General features: G+C 39.5%; 1 protein-coding gene across 1 annotated transcript in view; it reads right to left on the bottom strand.

Moving 5' to 3' along the window:
• Positions 1–5,104: 5,104 nt before the first annotated feature.
• Positions 5,105–22,671, bottom strand: part of LOC140364421 (guanine nucleotide exchange factor VAV3) — a 127,674-nt gene continuing 110,107 nt past the window's right edge. The window contains exons 21-27 of the mRNA XM_072450540.1: positions 21,131–21,196; positions 20,007–20,041; positions 19,811–19,927; positions 15,872–15,959; positions 14,493–14,622; positions 7,570–7,721; positions 5,105–5,276 (exon numbers count right to left, since the gene is read on the bottom strand). Coding sequence (XP_072306641.1) covers positions 5,232–5,276; positions 7,570–7,721; positions 14,493–14,622; positions 15,872–15,959; positions 19,811–19,927; positions 20,007–20,041; positions 21,131–21,196 — 633 coding nt within the window. The 3' untranslated portion in view covers positions 5,105–5,231. The remainder of the gene's footprint in view (positions 5,277–7,569; positions 7,722–14,492; positions 14,623–15,871; positions 15,960–19,810; positions 19,928–20,006; positions 20,042–21,130; positions 21,197–22,671) is intronic.

The raw sequence follows: 22,671 nt of genomic DNA, 5'->3' as shown, positions 1-22,671 counted from the left end.
CACATGAACAGCGATAACATGTGGATGACAAAGTTCAGTCAGGAATAAGGGCAAAACACGTCCTCGAGTGTGGATTATAGCAGTTGTAATGGACAATGACACAACACCGTCGTTTCTCCAGTTTGAGTTGAATAGATTCATGACAAAATTACTTTTCAGTTACATTTTTATACAGGTATGGAATTCAAAACGGATGATACACAAGTTTTATGTTGGATTTATGAAACAGTATTTTATCTTTGGACATTTGGACATCACATGAAGACTGGCTCCAGGCACATGAAATACCACTCATCAAAACTGGGACTAAACCAGGACTAAACCTGAAACTTAACCTGGATTAGATCAGGACTAAACACGAATTAGAACCGGACCAAACCAAGCCAACGTCAAGAATAAAATTAACTCAATTTAGGACCAAATTACGACAAGTTTGGAGGAATTCTAAACGGCTTCAAACACAAATTTTGAGTACCACCTTCAACTGAGAATAACCCTTTATGTTCAAAATAAGATAAGAATTGTCAGTAATAGTTTGAACAAAATTGAGGTAATATTATCTTTAGAAAGCATTTTACAGCAATGTAAACTTATATTTACTGAATTATCCATATTTATAACAGTAGGAAATAGATAGGTTGAGCTCTTTGTAGTTCTCATTTAAGACCATTTGTTATTGCCAAGTATTTAATAGACATACTACAATATAATCAGATCTCAAATACACTAATCCCTGCCAACATTTGAATCATTGCTCTAAACGCCAACAGCTTAAGACGGATGGTATTTTGCTTATTGTAACCGCTATTTATCGAACTGTACGGCTTCCTCTGTCTCCAAGCCAGCAGCACGAGAAGCGACTGAACCGGACGACAGACGGACATTGGTTAAAAGATAGATGCGACGAGAGAGGGAGCAGTGACGGGAGCAGAGGAGGAGAAGTTTTGAGTGTCTGTGCGTTTGTGCTATTGTGGGTTGTGACATGAAGATGGATGCAGCCGTGTCGTTGAGGTGAGCAGATGCTGTAATGATTAGATCACTGATACCCTTGAGCCCCCCCCCCCGCCGCCTTACACGGTCCCCCCAACACACACACACACACACAATGTCCTGAACCTGGAGAGAAAGAAGGGCCTCGCTGGTAAATGGCCCTGCTGTCAAGAGCTCATGTGAGGAAGAGGAAGAGTGGGATGATAGTGTTAGAAGATGATGCTGTCGAAGTCTGGTAACACCCAAAGACAAGCTATAACTTTTCAATTGGAGTGACACTTTGTAACTACACGTTTATTGGGTAAGTAAAGCATGCATAAAGACTTAAATCATGAATAAATCATTTATATATACATATTTAACGATTCAGTCTTAATATGCTAAATCAATGTCAAATGTTTACTTGTTACAATGTTGTATCCTCATTGTTAGCTGTATTTTGATTAATTCATGAATGTTTGAGTAAAATGATGATCAATGGAACAGTTTAATACTAAGGGGAAAAAAAACAATATGTCTCTTTTATGTAATAGTAATATCATAACTCCTTAATAAACCTGAATCATTCTTAATAAAAAAAATCATAATGAATTAAGTCTTTGTTCATGTATATTAAGGCTAATTAAGGCGATTTTATTATAACGTGATGGAGAAGAGTGACCAGGCCAATAATAATTAAGACAATGTGTTATATTTGATTTATGTAAGTGGTTTAAAACAGCACTACTGAAACACAAAAAGATTTTCTCATTTATGAATTTGATATTTCCCATTAAAGACACTGATGTTTGTTTAACCTTTAGTTTAGGCTCCTGAGAAATCTAATGACGTCATCCCCAAACTTTAAAAAGTTGAGTTTGTGATGCTTCCATCTAGTGGTGACTTAAGGACACAGTTCTAGTCAAGTTGAGCACAAGAATCTTCTCTTCTGACAAACGGCACTTTTCCCATTGACACACGTCTTCCTCCTGTAGCATTTAGAGTGCCGCGACGAGGCTTTTAAACATAATTGTCCCATTAAGCTTACATTTAAAAGCATGTCGTAACAATTCATTCTCGCTTCTTCAAATATAATTCTCTCAAACACTTCTTGCACAATACCCAGTGGCACCCGCACAAAAAGAAGACATGACAGGGAAAGAGGAAGGCTTTTGAATCAAAGCTTTGCCCCGAGGCTGCTGGGAAACAGACCACCCAGACTTAGACACACAAAGGCTGTCTGATCCCCTCGAGTCGCTAAACTTCTCTATTAACTCAAACGTGGCGCTTGATGCAACATTTCACCAGGGTACGTTTGATTAAGAAAGGAAAACGTGGTTAGCTTGTTTGTTTCGTTTGCAATCATATACATTATCTGTTATGTGAAGCAGTTGGAGACGGGAGTTTAAAATGCCAAGAGTAGGTGTGCGCGAGTGGGAAAAAAGAGAAGTGTTGGCAGAAGCAATGTTTGTGACTAATTTATCCTTGCATCCTGTTTCATTCCGCATTTGTTTTTGTTTGTTTTTTTAAGTAAAATGCGACGTTACAAATGTGCAAAAATTGTAAGATAAAGGCAGTTTCCATCAAGATAATGTCACAAAATATTCCAAAATGTGTTCTTGATATTGTCTTTCTATGTTGTTTGCACAGCTAGTTCCCTCCCCCCCCCAAAAAAAATGAAATACTGTGTGCAGGATTACGCCAATCACAAGTGATTTCTATGACTATTTGTAAGTCTATTACTGAAGTGTGTTTCGCGGTAAAAGCTATCGAATGCCCTCAAAAGTGGGAGAATCCTCTTTTCACCGAGGATTAAGGAGACAGTGGGCTCGAGTGCACGGGGTGAGCGTGTAAAGTGGTGCTGAATGTGGCGAGAGGGAGAACGGCGAACCCCGCAGCCAAAAACACTCTTAATGTACTATTGACTAAGGCTAAATGTGTTACTTGAGCTGAAGCACTCTGGGAATAGATGTTTCCTGGCAAATTTTCTAGCGTTGGTGCCATTTTGAAGAGCGAGTCAAGGGTGAATATGAATGGGCATAGAATTGACTGGTTAAATGTGTCAATAAAACATGTGAAAAGCTATTGTAAAGCTTATTAAAACTGTAACATGGGTTCGGTAAAAGTATAATTAGACTAAATAAGAATAAATCCTGCCATTTTGCACCAGGACACATGGGAAAAAATGAAAAAATGAAGTTAACTTTTCAGTCAATAAGCTGCCTAACATTTCAAAATATAGACCTTAATTTATTAAAGGCTTTTACTCTAGTCTTTATTGGCTGAAACATTGCACTTTGGGGCCTTTATAAAAAAATTAAATATGTAATTCTGATATTACTGTTAAAAAATAATGAGTTTTTGGAGAATGTTTCGTATAAGAAATGCCCAGCAGCGGAATAATAGAGTGACTGTCTAAAAAAGAACCACTAAATCAACGTCCCAATGCATAAACGTGTATGCTACGTCTCCTATGTGGGAATAATCCAACCTCCCAAGGCCAAAAAGCAGAGAGGTCAAACGACAGAGGCGCCGAAACAGACACAACGTTGATCTGCATGGCGTTCCCATTTGTCTGGAGTGTCTTTACGAGGGCCTTTCAGGTAATACCCGCAAAAAGATAAACCCTGAGAAAATCGTCTCCTGCCATCAAAGCTGCCACTGATAAGAGAAGAGGATCGGTAACAAGTGGAAAACACGAGCGCGCTGCAGATAAAGGCGCGGAGGAGAATAGGAACAACAGCGATCAATTGTTGGCAGCGCTCAGAGATGAGATCCAGAGGGCCACTTGTATCTTAATCTGAGGAGGTGGAGATGTGGGAGGTGCACGTGTGGAGCGGGAGAGATTGGGATGTCAATATCCAGATAAAAGAGATCGAAATAGAAACAGGCAGGGTCGTGGCTTGTTATTGATAGTGGCACGGGTGGATTAAGAAAGAGTGGTCTTAGTTATGTAATGCTGTGTATGGAAACATTAGAAGAGAGCGAGTTCAGTACAGTGTTTTATAATCTATACTTGACTTGGGGTTGTTTTAAATGAGTACTTATTACTTTGACTCCACTACATTTAAAATATCAGTTATTACTTTCCAAAGTTCCAAGTATTTGTTATTTTGTTGAGGAGTTTTCTGCTTTTTTGTGCCATTTAAAGCCTTTTATGGTGTTCACTCTTCAATGTTTTAGGGTTGGTTGAAAATATCTGCGGGTTTTAACAAACTTTATACTTATTCTTGCTTTTATTTTGAACAAGATGAACCCGAAATATGTCTTGCATCTTGTCTTTAGAAACATAATCAACCGTATTTTATCATTTTAAGCTACAACGTTATCATTAACAACAATTTAGTGCTGAAAAAGGATTTGTAATTGATATTTCTGTACTTGAGCTTAAATAATAATTCGACTGACCCATGTTTACTTGTATTGGAGTGATATTTGAGCAGGCGTGTGTGTACTTTTACTCATGAAATGCAATACTTTGACTCCCTGTGAGTAAAATTGACTTTTGTTCGCACTAAAAAATTAAGGATTAACTGAAAATGTAATGAACACCCTTGTTTTCCATCTAAAAACTTGAATAAAAGTATAGATTTTAAGTAGGTGGACATGATACGCTTAATTAAAGGTGCAATATGCAACTCTTCTGATGGTCAACCTTTCATGCGTTCAGCCCAGTTTAATTCAGATGTAACTCGATTTGTTCCTGGTTTAGTCCTGGTCCTTTCCCAAATGATCCATAAATACTGAAGATAAGTGAATGTTTTTGTCAAGTCTACCAATTATAACAAACATTGGTTGCAAATGTTGGAGTCCTTTCAATATTAGTCAACTGGAGCCAGTCTTAAAGCTTAACCACATCTATTTCACTGTAAATTGGAGGAAAATCATGTGTTGACGTCTTAATCTTACAGAAAAGTGGTAGTTACGACACCTTTCTTCGACTGGCAAAGACTCCACAGCCGACCCGAGCGGGAGGAGACTTGCAGATGAAGCGTGGATGAGGAGGGACCGGGCTGTGTGTCCTCCTTGGCGGGGCGGGGCAGGGGGGGGAGTCACTTACTGTAACCGCACAGCCAATCGGAAACGAAGGGGCCATTTCTCTGCCTTGGCGATGTGCTGCAGCCCTTTCAGCTGGTTTGTGTCCCAGAGGCCTGGTTCCGGTTCAGGAGCAGCGGCCCTGGAACAGCCCTGCTTTACACTGGAGTGAGCAGCTGAGGCCCCATCGCCAGTAGTTTATGTTCTTGGCTTCGTCTGCGCTGTGTTCACTCCTCTCCCTCCTCGACGTATGTAGATGGAAACCAGCCGACCTGAAGAACACACAAAGAGTAGTCGAGTTTTTTGAGTAGCAGCTATGAAAGTTAAAATGTATCAAATGTACGTCACTGTCAGACAATTGCAGTCTTTTCACGTTTGCCTCTCAACCAGTTTCAACCCCGATTCGGCGGCAAGTTTAATCGTGGAATTTTACGGACGTGAACAGCAAATCGCACACTTTTGAAGCAGCGTAATTTCCTCCACAAACAACAAAATGCCCTGTTATTTTGAATACAAACGGCTAACGCTGTAGTTTAGATTTGACACGTTTTAAATGAGAACTTTGAACACAATCCTATCATTCAAACATAAAAGGAGAATTTGACCGCAATCACAAAATTGCAATTTCATTTGTTTTTCCCCATTTGTTTTAATGTTCGCTCTGTTGAATATATTGTATTATAGTTTTATGCTTTTGTGTTGCTTTGAGCTTTATTAGAACGCAGTTTGATGACTTGATGTGTGTCGTAAAAGGCAGTAAGGTTGAGTGATTGATTGATTGGTTAATTGACTTCTCCTCCGTCCCATCTCCACCACAGAATCCTCAGCCCCCTCAGCCTCTCATCTCCTCTTTACCACCTCCAGAATCTAAGCCCCTTAAATAGAATATATTCCCAAAGAAAGTCTACCGTATCCCTTCATCAGTTAATTGATGAATCGGAACTAATTGAGATAATTGTCGACTAATTTAGTCATCGAATAATCCTGATCTGGACTATACACAGACTATTGGCACGGGAAAAGCAAGAATTGCATAAAAATTACACCGGAAACCTGTACATTTTGTATTTTGGAGGAAAAAATATATGTTTAAAAACTTGCAAACTAAATTGTTAGTCGGAGCCGTTTGTTCATAAAATTGCTGAAAGTTATGTTGGAAAATTCAAGAAACATGACGCTAATTTGTATGTTGATTGTTATTTATTTCAGAAGGTATTGCTATGTTCACGCTAAGAGTTCCACAACAAACCAAGCATTATTATTGCCAGTTTATATTGTGACTATTTTGGCTCCTGTTCTTTAGAGCCACACATTTCCCCCTAAAGCCCAATTTACATTCCTTTTTTTCTTACTTCCTACATATAGCAGACTTCTTTTCAACATCCCACACAGGCGAGCTAATTGTACTGCGTGCGGAGGAGTGGAGGGAATTAGCAATAATTTAGAAGAAATAACAATGAGGAAGTTGTTTATTTTTGACGCCTGCAGGAGGTAAAATGTTAAAAGAAGTCGACACCTCTTCACCTCCTTCTATTAAAGACGAGCCAGATTTTACAGCAAGGAAAACGAGGCTAGATTTACACTTAAAATGATTAGCAACAAAAGGAAGAAAATAAACCGATGACATGACATTGCCAAGCTAGAGTCTGTGGGAGTCGACACATATATATTTGCATTCAGAATGAGCGTGCGCTTTCTACAGGGTCTTCACCGCTGCAGATTTATGCATGTGAGGAACGTGTAGGGAGCAAATGAACGCTTTCAAGTCACAACACGAGCAAGTTGGAAAGATGTGTATGGAGGAAATGCATAGACAGACCCTCTGGGCACGCATACGTACGTCGAAAAAAGAAAGAAACGCAATTTTCCGCTTTGCACAGTTTGTAATGGATGCAAACTTGACATGGACATGAGCGTTCTGGTGCAAAAACTCTGAACTTTGGGGCGTTTAGAGATGAGGCAGGAGAAGATTTGTGTTCGAGAAGTGAGCAAGTTTGAGGGGTTTTATTGCGAGTTTGCGGACACTTTTAGTACGAATGGCACGTTTAAGTTCTATAAATGAGACGCCTGGAACTCAATTCATAATAAATCCAATATTTTTTAAAAGAATGTGTCCTGGAGTAACGTGGATGAACACTTAAGTACTTTAAAGAGTACTTAAAGGTGCACTACGTAACTTTTCAGGTGGAGGCTCCGCTACGGAATGCCCCTCAATGTGGCATTAAAGTGTAGGAAAAGCCAGGTTACAGTTACAGTTCAGCTCTGTGGAGAGACGTCCCCACTCACAGTAAGAATGCACGTCTTTCAAGTTATTCTATATTTTCATTTTTTAAACAATAACAGCAAATGCCATAGAATAAATGCAACATGTTTAATGCCGTACTGTGGAACATTTCAGGCAAAGTAATACCCTCGCAGAAAAGTTAACAACCTAGAATTTGGCAACCATTGTAAAACCATTTTAAAGCTATTGTATTTTGTTTAAAGGTTTAAGAGAATAGTTGGATTACCGGTCCTTAAATCTAAAATATAAGCGTGTTGGATGACGGTCCAGTGGTGTCTTACCCGTCCGTTGACCTCGCCCCTCCACCAGCCGTTGGCTCCAGACTTGGTGTAGATCTTCACCACGTCCCCCTCCTGCAGAGACAGCTCCCGCGTGTCCCGAGAGCTGAAGTCGTACCGCGCGATGGCCACGCCGATCACTTTGGGCGTAAACACTAGAGGAAAACACAAAACAATAGAGAAAATAAGATTAATAACAAAATAAATAACTCAAGGATTTTGTTATGTAAAGAAAAAGCTAGATGAAACAATGTGTTTTAACTTTTTTTTTTTCATAAGAATAATTTTTTTTAAAGAAATCTGATGATTTCCACAAATGCCCTGTATGTTCACTGTGTGTGTTCTGCTCCAGTACAAATGTATTATAGACGCAGCTCTTCAGGTCAAAATAAGGCCGCTGTGTGCATCAATTTATACAGATGCAACCCAGGAATTTACCGTATAAATCCGCTCTAGAGGATAAAACGTACTTATGAATAAAATACTGTAGGATGCACATAATGTAGTAATAAAGTGAGAGAGAAATTTAAACTGCTGCAAACACTTAAAAATCAGGTACAGTGTGTTTTTTCCCCAAGTACAGAAATCCTCAAACTTTTTGGTAACACTTTAAAACAAGTTTCCTTTGTAAACTATTTACAAGGCATTAATAAGCACTAGTTATTAGTTTATAAAGCATTTGCAAGAATTGATCTCTTAAACAACAGTGAATTGAAAATAAGTAATTTATGAATGCCCTTTGCTCAACATTTTGTATAACACACATGTTTTATGTGAAAAGTTTAACATTTTTAAGTAATTATAAGCCATCTACTAATCCTAGTAAAATGCATAAAACGATGGCAAGTGCGTATTAATGGTTTATTACAAGTTTAATTATAAAGGAGCTTTATTTTAAAGCAGTACCGAGTTTTATATTTTGATTTGTCAAAAAAATGAACAATCGCATTCTCTGGCCCTTGTAGTTTTTACAGTAGCTCTTGGCAAAGTGCATGGATTTTCCTGACAGGTTCGTATGGTTGCCGGGCTCTGACAGACAGACTGGGAGCGGGTTCGCCTGTTCTCCTCCCCCCGTCCCTCCCCCCCGCCCCCCATCCCCTCCCACCGGAGCTGACAGGTGGAAATGGTGTGTCAGACTTCTACAACCCGGCCATGGGGGTAGAATGTCTAATACAGTGGGCGCTTCGAGCATTTGGACACCTTTACCTTGACGGACACACACACATACACACATACACACATACACACACACACACACACACACACAAAGACCAAAGCTAGCCACAAAACTCCAAGAAGCCAAAAAACACTGGGGAGAACGTGCAAACTGTTGGTGACTCGAGAAACTTTCAAGATTTCCTAACATTTCCTCAAACAAGACATTTTCGGGGAACCTTTTGTATTGGATTGTTATGATCTCCAAAATATAATATGATATTTATTTGTCTCAATATTGCCCACCCCCAACTAACTGATATTATGTCCCCAATACAACCCATCCATCCATCTATTTTCTACCGCTTGTTCCCTTTTTTGGGGTCGCGGGTGACTGGAGCCTATCCCAGTGACTTCGGGCCTTAGGGTTCACCCTGGACAGTGGCCAACTCGTCGCAGGGTTAACATCCCAATACAATACAATACAACCCACTAATGCAAAATTACCACCTGAATACAACAATTACAGCAATCACTCAACATTGTGTAATCATAACGCGTCCGTTTTTAACCACAAATTGTTCTTTTGTGGGCTGCTATGGTTTAAAATCCTATTAAAGAGATAGTTTACTACCCTTTTTGTACTATACCAACTACCAACTTCAGCACAATGAGGTTGTGTCTTAATAGTTGACATGCAAACTGTACAAACACACAACAGATACTCATTTTTACACATGCACATGCCAAAAACGAAACACCCAAAGTTGAAAAAGCCAAGAACAAAGCAATTAAATGAAATGATGAGCTCAAGGCGGAGCATGCCAACAAAATGGGTGGGGAGGGCAAACATAGAAAAAGAAGACAGAAGTGATACCTGTACCTGACCAGAAGGGGGCAGAAGAGGGAGGTACAAAGCTGTAGCCGGTGGGAGATACTATAGACAGGCCGCAGAGCAATGGGGCTATGGCGGGGCAGGCCAGGCAGGGGGCGCAAGAGGCAAAGGGAGGTCAGGAGGGGAGGAAAGCAAAAGAAAAAACAGTTTAACCTACAAATCATACGGAAATTAACTTTTATGTTATGAAAAGGCCCCGGAGAAATTCGATACGACAACTTTTTGTCGTTCTGTCGAAACAATTGCCGGAGGGATGTTTGCCTTGTTAATATGACATCTTTACTCGTGCATTTAATTAGAGAGAACATACAGTCGCAAAATTACCTCACAGGGAATAGTCTGGGATTTGCATATTTATAATGACAAGCCAGATGTAGTTCAGTAACAGCCGTATCCGCCGTATACTGCACCAACAATGTGTCGCTTCAGAAGGGTTTTCTTTATTTCTTAACCATTTATGACCGCGGCTTTCCCTGGATTGTGGATCATAGTCGTTTTGAACTGAAACGTTCTCTTCATAAACAGCTGGAAGTCCATAACCATGTAGCCTGCCATCTTATAATGTTACTGAATATTGCTAAAACTACATTGATTTGTTCTTCTCGGGCTAGGCAAGATGGGAAGTTTTGTCCGTAAAACCTGCAGCCAACTAAACAAGAAGTCTGAAAAGTTAGAATCAATAAAAATTATGTTTATGGTGACTCTATACTGAATTCTTACAATGAATATCAGCAATATTCTATTAAAAATGCACAATACTACACAAGTCGTCCATCAAATGAATGTGTTTTTGCAGTTGTTTGTTGATTAGCTGCTTGTTTTTCAGAAACATATTGGTCTTTTTTAACCATTCTTGTCCTACTCACCATTGCAATTTGTATTAAAATGCATTCAAATGTCTCTACTATAAAGAATTTCACATAGGCATATAGAAGTAATCTGTACAGTCCCTCAGCTGTCCAGCCAAGAAGCTACTTGGATGAGTGGCAAAACGGCTTCACTCCTAAAACGGCTTCACTCTTAAAATATACAGTATGTCAAGTTCACATGATAAAATGTTTTTGCTAGAGTTGTTATCATTAGCTTGAACTGATTTCAAAATTTAAACGTATGTGCAGATAATACAAAATATAGAAAAGCATTTCCAAAATATTATTAACAAAGCAATTCTTAAGTTTTGGTATTTTTGCCGGACACTGGATACTTTTCGATACCTCAATATATTTAGTATTGATCCGCCCAATACCAGTCTAAATCTGATTCTGATGCTTTTTCCCTTGTATTTTCCTTATTAATTGTCCCTTATTTCCCCCAATGATGGTTCTTAAAGACACATTACTTTCCCTTGTGTCTTCTATAATCGTACAAATCCACATTCCCCCTTTAATTAAGTTTCCATTAATTCAGATCCCAACAATGAGCCGCTTATGTAAATGCACATTCTGACAGATGGAGGAGACGACGAGCGCTCGACTTCTACACGGCGCCGCACGACCACATCAGCAGCATTATACATTTCTGTCACACAGGAATAGGAACACGTATAATCGCCACAAAGGCAGATAAATGTCCAAACTTCATGAAAAATGTGCCTCCCTCGACCGGGTGAACTGGCTCATGTTATTGATATGCAGAAGGGCCAGTGGAAGCCCTTATAAAATGAATACTAACCAGGCAGTGGGATACAGCTCGGCAGCAGTAATATAAAGAAGAATCGCCCTCCACTTCAAATGGCCAGAGAAACGCGATGTGAATATAACACGCTTCATTTTGAGTAAGTAGGATTCAGAACACACAGTAATGCACAATGAGGAGCACTAATAGAAACTGTGAATGAGGACACAGGCGCAATTTAAATAACAGGGAGAAGATGAGAGCTAAAATACAATCAGCGACTGCTCCGCCGCGCTGTTCAAAATCATTTTTATTATGGGCTTTTTGCCGTCACGGTGACTATCCACATTTCACTATCATGTAAAAAGTACAAGGTGCAGTTTGAATACTTTAAAAAGGTTAAGTTGCTGTCACTAAATTGCATTAAAACAGACAGCAAAATAATGATCATTTGTTTCCATTATCGTGCAGTAGCTCAGTCAGAAAGTTCTGTAAACTTGTCTGTTCAACGCAGAAAAAGCAAATGGAATAAAATGGCAAAAAACACACCTCTACAGCGCTTAATTAAACCTAACATTGCAGCTCATGATTATCCTTAATAAGTATCAAGTACCTCAAGAACTGAAGTATAGGCAAAAGCTATGAATAAAGATTTGAAGAATGCATTTGCAAAAAGCATTAGAAACAAAAATGTTGACGGTTTGCAATTCGCACTGTGGTGGAAGAAGCACATAAAAGTCTACTGAGTACCCTTTTAAAATGTACTTCAAGAGTAAAAAGTAAAACCTATTTCACACAAACTTTGAGAACTATGAAAAAGTAAATATGGTGACTTTTATAAAGAGTTCAGTCGCTATTCGAATCAATTTCTTTATCTTTCAAGTGGATTTTATACTTTTTTGCTTGCTCAATGTCACCTCAAAACCTTTCAGCAGTTATATAGTTGTATAGTTCCGTCTATCCATTTTAGTGCAATATAGATATTATTACTTGTTGTGGGACAGGACCAGAGGCCGAATGATCCAAATGTATCCGTTTATAAGGAGAATGGATTCGAGTGTTTCCACCAGGAGCAGCTGTCCGACAAGACAAAGCACCAGCCACAACAAAGGACATTTGGATGAGCGCTGTCCCAAACAACACAGCGTTTCCTCTAAAAACTATTGGCTTCTCAGCACAATCTGTTCACTTCTCAGCCGCTTTGAACGCCATCGCTTCCTTTCATCCGCTCGCCACAATGTACCGCCGAGATCAAACACGATCTCTTACAAGTCTTACATTTTCCATTAACTGATTGATGAGCCGCCACAGCGTTTAGTGGATTCTAATCTTTTTTTAAAGGTTTAAATCTTGAGACGGAAAGTGTTATGAAAATGTCTCACAGAGGGAGTATTATCAAGACTACTATACTATAAGATAAAACATGCATAGTAGATTTGCAGCTGCAGTATTCTTCTTCCGACCAAGATCTAAGCATCAGGTTTGGGCTGTACTCGATACACAATATGGCAGTATTTTGTGATGAACACCGTGTGTATTTGAGACTTATTAAGGCTGAATCTGCTGACATTTTTCATACAACAATTGTGTTCTGACATTAAGGGTATTGTGAACATAAATTCCCAATGCGTTTTGTTCTCCTACATACTCAAGCAGATCATTTTAGTGCACTTTTAACACCAGTTTTGAGAGAAATCAGGACAAATATTGCTTAAAGTTGCAGTACCGTATTTTCGGGACTATAAGTTGCACTGGAGTATAAGTCGCACCAACCAAAAAAATCATAATAAAGAAGAAAAAACATATATAAGTTGCACTGGAGTATGAAATGCTGTTGCAAATGTGAAAATAACAAAGAATCACATATAAGTCGCTCTGGAGTATAAGTATAAAGTATATAAGTATAAATATAAGTGTAAGTCGCATCCCGGCGAAAACTATGAAAAAAGGTGCGACTTATAGATGAGTTATATTGTGGGTAACTGCAATAGTCGAAAAGTACATCTTATCTTTCATTTTCTCTTTTTTTAACCATGTTTTGAGATTTAAAGTGACACAGCGGTCGTTTCTGCTGACTTTCCTCGCATTGTGCGCAAACTGTAGAGACGAAGCTGAAAATAATTGAGTTTTTCCCACGTGTTTACGTTCTGCTCTGACTAAAGAAAACACCAACATTAAATTGCTGCTGAGTTACATCTCTTGAGAGTCGGTGGTTCCAAAAAGCAGTGCTACGACGACATTAAAATCATGAAATACATCATAAATAGCGAAGCCAAAATTGTAACTGACTGCACAAATTACCGTATTTTCTGGACTATAAGGTGCACTTAAAAGACTTTAACGTTCTCAAAAAACAATATAATATAATCCAGTGTGCCTTATGGATTCATTAATATCTCGCGGCAACTGCCAAAAGATTACAAAGAAAAGCTGGCCACTTCCCGCTCTTACTGCATTAATAAAGTTCAACTGACCGACTTATCTGACCGTTTTGTTTGTATTTTAGTCCGGTGCGCTTTATATACGAAAATAGGCCATTCATTGACAGCGCGCCTTATAATCCAGTGCGCCTTATAGTGCAGAAAATACGGTATTCATTATAAACAATGTCTAAGTCAATCCTGTGTCTCGTCTTGTGGGAATTTAATCCGTGGAATTAAATCTAAATAGCTCATAGTGAACATGTGAGTCTGTAGTTACATTATATCTGCGTCAGCTTTTCTAACTGCCCATTATTGCTTTCTGATCGTCTTTTAAACATGTGTCTTTTCAGCCCAGTTGTTTAGTAATGCTGGTTAACGTGTTAAAGCGTCCCTCTAGATCAGTGGAATCCCTTGGAACGACTGACTTGATCTTCAGTAATGGCCCAGGGAGCGCTTTCCAATCTAATAACACGGTCAGTGGACTCTCCAACCAGCGACTCCCTGCTCCGTCACAAACAATTAACGTCAGGCAAAACGAACAGACTATTATAACAAACAAATCTGCGCGGCTTCTTTAAGATTATCCCGTGTGCGGCAAAGCAGCGACAGGAGGGAAAGGGGGAAATAAGCAGGGTAAGGAGGTAAAAACAAACTAGGGGAAAACTACTGGGAATGGTCGGCAGAAGAGAGTGACAGAATTAGGATGTAAATTATGTCAAATTAACGGTCAGTGCATGCTAATTCAAACGATTGTAGAAGCAGGACCACCACCAATCTCATTATAACTTGTTAATATGCATAGCTTTTATTATAACGTTACTGATTTGATGGTTGCTTACTGTTGCTGCCCGATCGGTTGAGCCGTTGCATCGCAGTGTTTTCTGGTTCCCGATAAGGAAACTGTAAAGTTGTGTCCAGACTTCGGAATCCTTCTCTGAGCGAGTGGTGCTTGTAGTACTCGATCAGCTCCTGTTGGATGCAAAAATACATAAGAAATACAATTAACAAAAAGCAGGAATTACATTTATTTGGCTGAGTTAGGGAGATTTATCCACTTGTGTTTTCACAGCAGCAGTGATTTGTATATTAGTTTTCCACATAGGGCCAGTATATGTGAAAAATAAAATAATAATAATCAAATCCTTGAAACTGCAAAAAGGTATAATGTGAAAATATATATTGATTTGGCCATAAAAACCCCTTCCAAATAAACCTTACTATTTGTTTACCATTCATCTTCTAGGTGCGATTATGAACTAAATGGATGACACAGTTACATTATTTGTATCACAATTTTTACATAAACTTAAAGCTTCACTGCGTAACATTTCAGTTTTAAATAGACCAAAAACAGAAGCATTTATCTAATAACGAGTGTGCTCTGAATACACGCATCCATGCCTGCTGGTGGTGCAGTGGTTTAAGGCGTTGCACTTGTGTGGTTACCAACACTACAGCGTCATTTGCTGAATGTCTTTACCCTCTCTCTCCTTATTTCACGCTACAACTGGCCTGTCCGATACAAACTTAGGACAAGAAAAGTCTGTAACACTTTCATGCTTTTTCCCCACCTTAGTTAAAGTTTGATAGAATAATCACAGCTTAGTAATCACACTCTAACCTTAATTAAGTAGTTACTAAGCCAGAATCATACTTTATAAACTATAAGGTCATTAGATTTCATCCTCTTTGTTAATGCTTTGTTAAGGCATCACTTTATAACAACTTCACATTATACAGAACAGATAAGAAGATTAAGAATGATTCAGGTGAAGTAATTTAGGGATTAGGGCATTAATGAAGTAGTTACTCAGCCTGAATCATTCTTTTGTGTTGAGTGTTTTCTCATGATTTTTTAGGCAAATAAAGGTGCAGTTATTACAAAATGTGACAGAATAAAGTGTGTATAAAACGCCAAATGAACCGTTGTTTACACACATTGGTATTCAAGCTGTATAGTCTAAATGTCGTTAATAGAAATCTGAGAAGGGGGTAATTTCCAGTTTGTGGCATGAATATCCGCATCCAACCTTTTCACTTCACGTTGGACTTATCTACAGACCCCGCGGCGAACATAAACAGGGCTCTAATCACCACTATTTTGGTGCGCACCGCCAAAATAAAATCCCGCTTCTGACACTTCATTAACCCAACGTCGTGACTTATTTATACCTTTCTCCGAAGGCATTGAGGAAAAAGGAAAACAGCAACAACTCACCACTATGCTCCTGAATTTCTTGTTTTCCGCGATGTGGAAGCAGCCCTCCTTGGTCAGGATCTTAATGTGCTTGACGTCGTTGTTGTACCTGTGGGCCAGTGAATAAGTTATGAGCGTAATTTCCCCCTCTTGATCAGAGCATCGATCGGAGGCTGCCGCTAATGTGCCGGGTCCTAGAGGTCAGTGGCGTTTGAGTGATGTGTGCACAGGGGCAGGTAACGGCCCTGGATGTAAAAGGCCACTGACTGTTTTCCGTGGAGTGAGGGGGGAAAAACCCGAACGGCACAACGAAGCCGCAATTAATGATCGGCACGAAGGATGAAGAGCGGGTGTAACACTGAGCTATTTGATCCCGCCGCCGCCTTTGACCTCTTTATTGAAACGTATTTCAAAGACTTGTCAATAGAATGCATATTGTAAAGAAGGCCAAGGTAATGTGGGATGAATAAGCCAAAGAGAATTATGCTCACTCTGAAATGAGAAATTGTGGATGGGAAAATGAATGAAATGCAATTAAGAATGGATTTGAATCGAAAAACACATTCCAGTTTCGTCTACAATGTGTTCAGTCATTTCTCAGACTGCGACGCAAATATGAAAAGAGGTGATTTTGCTTTTGAAATGTTAGGAATGTCACGCGTCAAACAAATTACTCATAAAATGTCAAATGACTGACAAGTAGTTCTGCAAGATTTACTTCTTGGAGATACAGACTTACGACATGTCAAGGTGAATCGGTTAAAATGATAATTGTGATTATTCAGGTCACAAGATAATCACAGGAACAAAAAAATAAAACTCTTGTGAGAACATTAGGAGCAAAATAGAAGTTTAAAGTACTTTTTATCTGGTTATATTCACTTTTACTTTAATATTCATAAAGCTGGATTTCATAAAGTTGGCCACACGTTAGAGGTAAGACAATCTTTAAGACAACAGAATGTAAATAATCATGAATGATGGTAAAACTCGGCTGTTTCTTCTCTAATCTTAACACGAAAATGTGATATTGTGACCTCCCCACAACCGATATTAAACTGCGGCTGAGTTACAGCTCTTGAAAGTCGGTACAAAAAGCAATGCTACAACAACATCAAAATCATGAAATACATCAAAAACAGTGAAGCCAAAATTGCACAAATTATTCATTATAAACTATGGGAAAAAAATCTCATCTTCTCTTGTTCTCGAGGACCCAAAAACAAGTCTCGTCTTGTGGGAATTTAGTGGAATTAAGTCTAAATAGCTCATAGTGAACATGTGAGTCTGTAGTTCTCTTCTAACTGCCCATTATGGCTTTCTGATCATCTTTTAAACATTTGTCTTTTAATAGAAATGTAAAGTACTTTTTATCTGGTTGTTTATGTCATATTCACTTTTACTTTGATATTCATAAAGCTGGATTTCATAAAGTTTGCCTCCTGTTCGACAAAAATCCTATAAATAATCATGAATAATTGCAAAACTCGGCTGTTTCTTCTCTAACCTGAACACGGAAATGTGATATTGTGACCTCCCTACCACCAAACGTCAAACGAGAGCAGACTTTCATTTGAAAAGCTGCAGCCGTATGTGTCCGAGTCTCATTATGTTACAGTCATGCTCCGCTCCGTTCATCTCGCCTCTGTCTGCGGCTCACAAGCCATTACGCACCGACTCGACTCCAATGGGCTTTCCTCGAGCGGTTGATACGCAAAAGAACAGGCTTAGTCGAGTGAAGCCATTATAATGTACACTCACACTACGGACTGCAAAGTGCTCCTGCGAGATTGAAAAGTAATTCTTTTAAATGCAGCGGGGTTATTTTAGTGCACAGTTTAGACAGAAGCGGCAGAAGTTTAAAATATTCATGTTCTGCCGTCAAAGTTTATCACAAATGAGTGGAGCTGTTGCACTACGATCCATTTTAATGTCATCAGTACATCTGGGCAGTGGTTCCCGACTATTATCTCCCACTCAAAGTCCCTGCTAACTCATGCGCTCATGAAATAAGCAAATAAAACCCGACGATTACACTTACTTTATACGGTGTTGTTTAATAAAAATGTCTGTGTGGAAATTCTGTGTTTCCGCCCGGGGCATAACTTTATCTGTTTATGAGCATCAAATGTATTCAGCTTGTCAATTTGAGCTATAAACAGCAACTATTTTGCATAATTATGGGCCGTCTTTGATAGATAATATTGATGGAAAAGCGTAACCAGTAGGGATGTCAGGATTATTAGGTTTAATCGATAATCGCGATTATTCAGGTCACGATGTAATGGTAAGAACAGAAAATAATGATCGTGACCATTTTAGAAGCAAAATTAGGTATGTTTGTTCAATATACAGCCCACAAAATACACTTACATTTAAATGACTCGGCTGTTTTTGTCACATTTAACTTTATTTTGTCTTTCAGGAAGTTCATTTCAGTAACATGAAAGAAATAAAATGTAAGATTTCACTGTTGTTCGGTCACAGTCTCAATAAATGTGAATAATCGTTAAATCGTGATGTTTTTTCTTTGTTTTTTCACAATAATCGAAACACTAAACTTGGATATGACGACATCCCTAGTTACCAGGATTCACCAGGACATTTGCGGTTAAACTTGCACATGACAAGTTTACCACCTCATTTCCAAATGATAATACCCAGCGTAACAGTTCTATGTCTGTACACTTACTTAGAATCTAATTATAGGCTCAACTAAATATTTAATTTGTCTGGGAAAGCGTACGAGAGCATCTTACATTTAAAAAGGTTAATTACAGTCCCTGGGGTCACAAAATGGTGTCCTCAAACCACTGCACGAGATCAACACCGAAAAATGAATCTTAAATAAATGAAAAAATGTAAAAAACAAATACTTGTACCCGTAATTGTATATTGAGCGGTGGGTTAGAAGCGTGTACTGTGGTTAACCAGTGTCTCGACCTCAAAGAAAATCTAAACCCTGGTCAAAGTGAGGGCAGGACTGGGACTTTCATGTGGTCAATACTGTGGTCTGGACAGAGGGAAACCACAGAGATGGTACGAACACGGGCAAAATAAATTATGAATGGGAGTCAATTTGAAAGGAGACACAACATGACTATATATATTGACTTGTAAAGTGCTTTTAACCGTGTTTTAACTGTTTTCCGTTCGCATTCAGCCGTCACAGCTGTATTTAAAGTGACTCATGCATGTTAGAGTTCAGTCATCTTTATTCTCTTCTGTTCAAGCTTCCATTGCGCTGAAAATCCCTGCTTTTACCGCTACACAAAGCCCACTGCGCTGTGCTTACTTTGATCGCTCTCTTTTTTTTTCCTTTTTCTGAAACTATGATCCATGTGGGGGTCAGCAATGTTCAGCAATTTTGGCACAGAAAAATGAAATGGGAATATTTTTTACCGATTGCTACAGGGATTTGTAACAATCCACAGGAAGTCCGGCAGTGCAGTACTTTGTTTTGATGAAGTTTACAGTGATGCAGCACCGCAGTTTGTCATTTCACTATCATTATATGTCAATATTGAGATATGAAATGTTCAAATATAAAATAATGATCCAATGGTGTCATAAATATGGCAGACAAAAGCTTGATATGTCTTATTTAAGTTTTGGCTTTGGTTAAGCAGTGTCCTTAAAACAATCATTTAATTAGTTTATTATTTTACTTTCAATGGCATTCACAAGCAGGTTATAATCTTTTTAGAGCGTTTGCCCATGGACCCAAAGGTTTGTGGTTCAACACTCGCCAGAAGTAGCTCAATATCTTATCTTATCTTCATCATCTTTTAATTTCTGTCTTTTTCATCGTGAAGCACTTTGGATTTTAAATGTGCTATACAAATAAAAACTACCTCCTTACTTACTTACTATCTTATTACCAAGTGTGGAAAGAATAATGCAGTATCTTAAGATAAATCAAATGTAATATTACTGTTACAGGAGTGTGTCCGGACGTACTTTATACTGATGGCGTACTCTGTGATCTCTTTGCTCCGATGTCGGACCAGGTACGTGCTGTTGACCCGGTCGATGAGCTCGGCCTCTGCTTGAAAGCGCTCCATGGGTCCAGCAAACCTAAAAACACCACGACGCGAGTCATAAAACAGTCAAATGACACCATCTGAACGTTTATCTGCGTTTACTGCGAGCTTACCAGGGCTGCGTGGAGTAGTCTATGGGCTTTGGAACCTGGAGCAAAGAGCAAATCCTTGTATTGAGTCTATTTCCATAAAGTTATAGCTGAACCATCTGTTTGCAGTAAAATGATAGACTTGGCGCCGTGAAATTTTACAGTGCAATGTTTTACCTCCGCGTACATCACTGCAGTAAAGCTACGCAACGCCCGTCTTATCTTTACAACTCTATAGATAAGCCCCGTGTACAGCTGACGGTCCAGCAAAACACGGAGCAGATATATCCAGCGTTTTGTCATATTTGCAATACTGCGGAAGTTGAGGAGCGATGAGGCAATGTTCAGGACACAGTTTCAGGTCAGTTAAGAGCCAAGGATGAAGAGAAAAACTTGAGGTGAGAATATTTCAAAGGATTTCTGTGACGTGTTGTGATTTAAACAAAAGTACTAACTCAATTTACGAAAAAGAAAACATATTTTTACAGTTTAAATCATTTGTTTACAGTTTAAAGCAATGCTAAATGTTCTTCTTTTGGCAATGTTTGATTTTATTTCGAACATAGAAGAACAACAACAGAACAACAGGAAATAGAAGGTGCTAGACCAGGGAGAACATAAAAAGTAAAGGAGTAAAAGTAGAAAGTTAGAATTGAAATGGTTAAATGGTTTTCTAAAAGTATTGTTGTTGTTGTTGTTGTTGTTGTTGTTGTTGTTGTTGTTGTTGTTATGACTGAACTGTGCTGTTGTCTTGGCCAGGATTCCCTTGAAAATGTAAGATTAATAACCTCAATAACCTTTAAATTAAAATAATGAATAAAAAGCAAACAATGATTCGTTGTAGAGCATTTATCCCTATTGTTTTTAAGGCTAAATCTTTACAATTGTGAGATAGTGCCTTGGCAGACATGCGCTTTAAAATACCTTCCATTTCAAATTTTCAGTGTTTTTTAGAGAACATATTTCATGCTGATCAAAGCTCCTAAACAGTTGTGTACCTGTCTGGAACATAACTTTGTGCCGGCGCCAGGAATGCTTCTCTAACGTTCCTGTCTGTTCCTGAAACATCTTGAACTCGCAGCTTAGCCAAACCCGCAGTGCCACAACAAGCCCCAGTGCAAACATAAGGAAAAGAAAAGAACACTCACACAAGGGCAGGGCTTCACAGCTTCACTTGGAAAAAAGCCAACTTCCTTTGTCGACAGGATTTTCCCCTGGAAGCAGAGACAGATAATGATGTTAGGTACAACTGAATGACTCTGACGACATCATTCAAAAACAATTACCAGTAGCAGCAGTGCAAAATGTGCAGCTCTGGTTAGTGATTGTTGAAATAGCAGCGAGCGAGAGGAACAAGGAAGGCCGACTACTTCCTTATGCCTCCCACGGCGCCAACTTGCTCCGCTCAATGTCGAGATTTATAAACACAAAATAGACTAAGGCTTTTTAGAAGTTTGAAATGTGTGTGGCCTGATGCTATTCACTGGAAATAAAATGAAAATATTCAGTTCACAGGGGACAATAAACCAGTCCCGCTGTACACTGCAGAAAAGAAATCACATTGAATTTTCACTGTTTGCACCACATTTGAATAGAAGAGATGGAAAAGTGAAGCATTATTTCCCTAAAGGAGGCGCTGTCCAATTGAGTTTGGAAAGTGGGGAAGTGATGCGCCTGACCTGGCGACTAAAAAAGATTTACTTTCAAGTTTTAAGTTATTTTCTCCTGTTTATATTATACAGGTTTGCACTCTGTTGTGTCCAGTCCGTCGTGTCCAGTCCGTCGTGTCCAGTCCGTCGTGTCCAGTCTGTACTGTCCATTCCGTAGTGTCCAGTCTGCAGTGTCCAGTCTGTAGTGTCCAGTCTGCAGTGTCCAGTCTGCAGTGTCCAGTCTGCAGTGTCCAGTCTGCAGTGTCCAGTCTGTAGTGTCCAGTCTGTACTGTCCAGTCCGTAGTGTCCAGTCTGTACTGTCCAGTCTGCAGTGTCCAGTCTGCAGTGTCCAGTCCGCAGTGTCCAGTCTGTACTGTCCATGCCGTAGTGTCCAGTCTGTACTGTCCATTCCGTCGTGTCCAGTCTGTACTGTCCATTCTGTAGTGTCCAGTCTGTAATGTGAATTCCGTAGTGTCCAGTCTGTACTGTCCAGTCTGCAGTGTCCAGTCTGTAGTGTCCAAGCAGTAGTGTCTGATCAGTAGTGTCCAGTCTGTAGTGTCAAGTCCGTCGTGTCCAGTCCGTCGTGTCCAGTCCGTCGTGTCCAGTCTGTACTGTCCATTCCGTAGTGTCCAGTCTGCAGTGTCCAGTCTGTAGTGTCCAGTCTGTAGTGTCCAGTCTGCAGTGTCCAGTCTGCAGTGTCCAGTCTGCAGTGTCCAGTCTGCAGTGTCCAGTCTGTACTGTCCAGTCCGTAGTGTCCAGTCTGTACTGTCCAGTCTGCAGTGTCCAGTCTGCAGTGTCCAGTCCGCAGTGTCCAGTCTGTACTGTCCATTCCGTAGTGTCCAGTCTGTACTGTCCATTCCGTCGTGTCCAGTCTGTACTGTCCATTCTGTAGTGTCCAGTCTGTAATGTGAATTCCGTAGTGTCCAGTCTGTACTGTCCAGTCTGCAGTGTCCAGTCTGTAGTGTCCAAGCAGTAGTGTCTGATCAGTAGTGTCCAGTCTGTAGTGTCAAGTCCGTCGTGTCCAGTCCGTAGTTTCCAGT

Source organism: Eucyclogobius newberryi, unplaced genomic scaffold (assembly GCF_026437365.1).
Source record: "Eucyclogobius newberryi isolate DKJ021-1_F unplaced genomic scaffold, fEucNew1.0.hap1 SCAF_18, whole genome shotgun sequence".
NCBI classification, from domain to species: Eukaryota; Metazoa; Chordata; class Actinopteri; order Gobiiformes; family Gobiidae; genus Eucyclogobius; species Eucyclogobius newberryi.
This window is presented reverse-complemented; position numbering and strand designations above follow the sequence as displayed.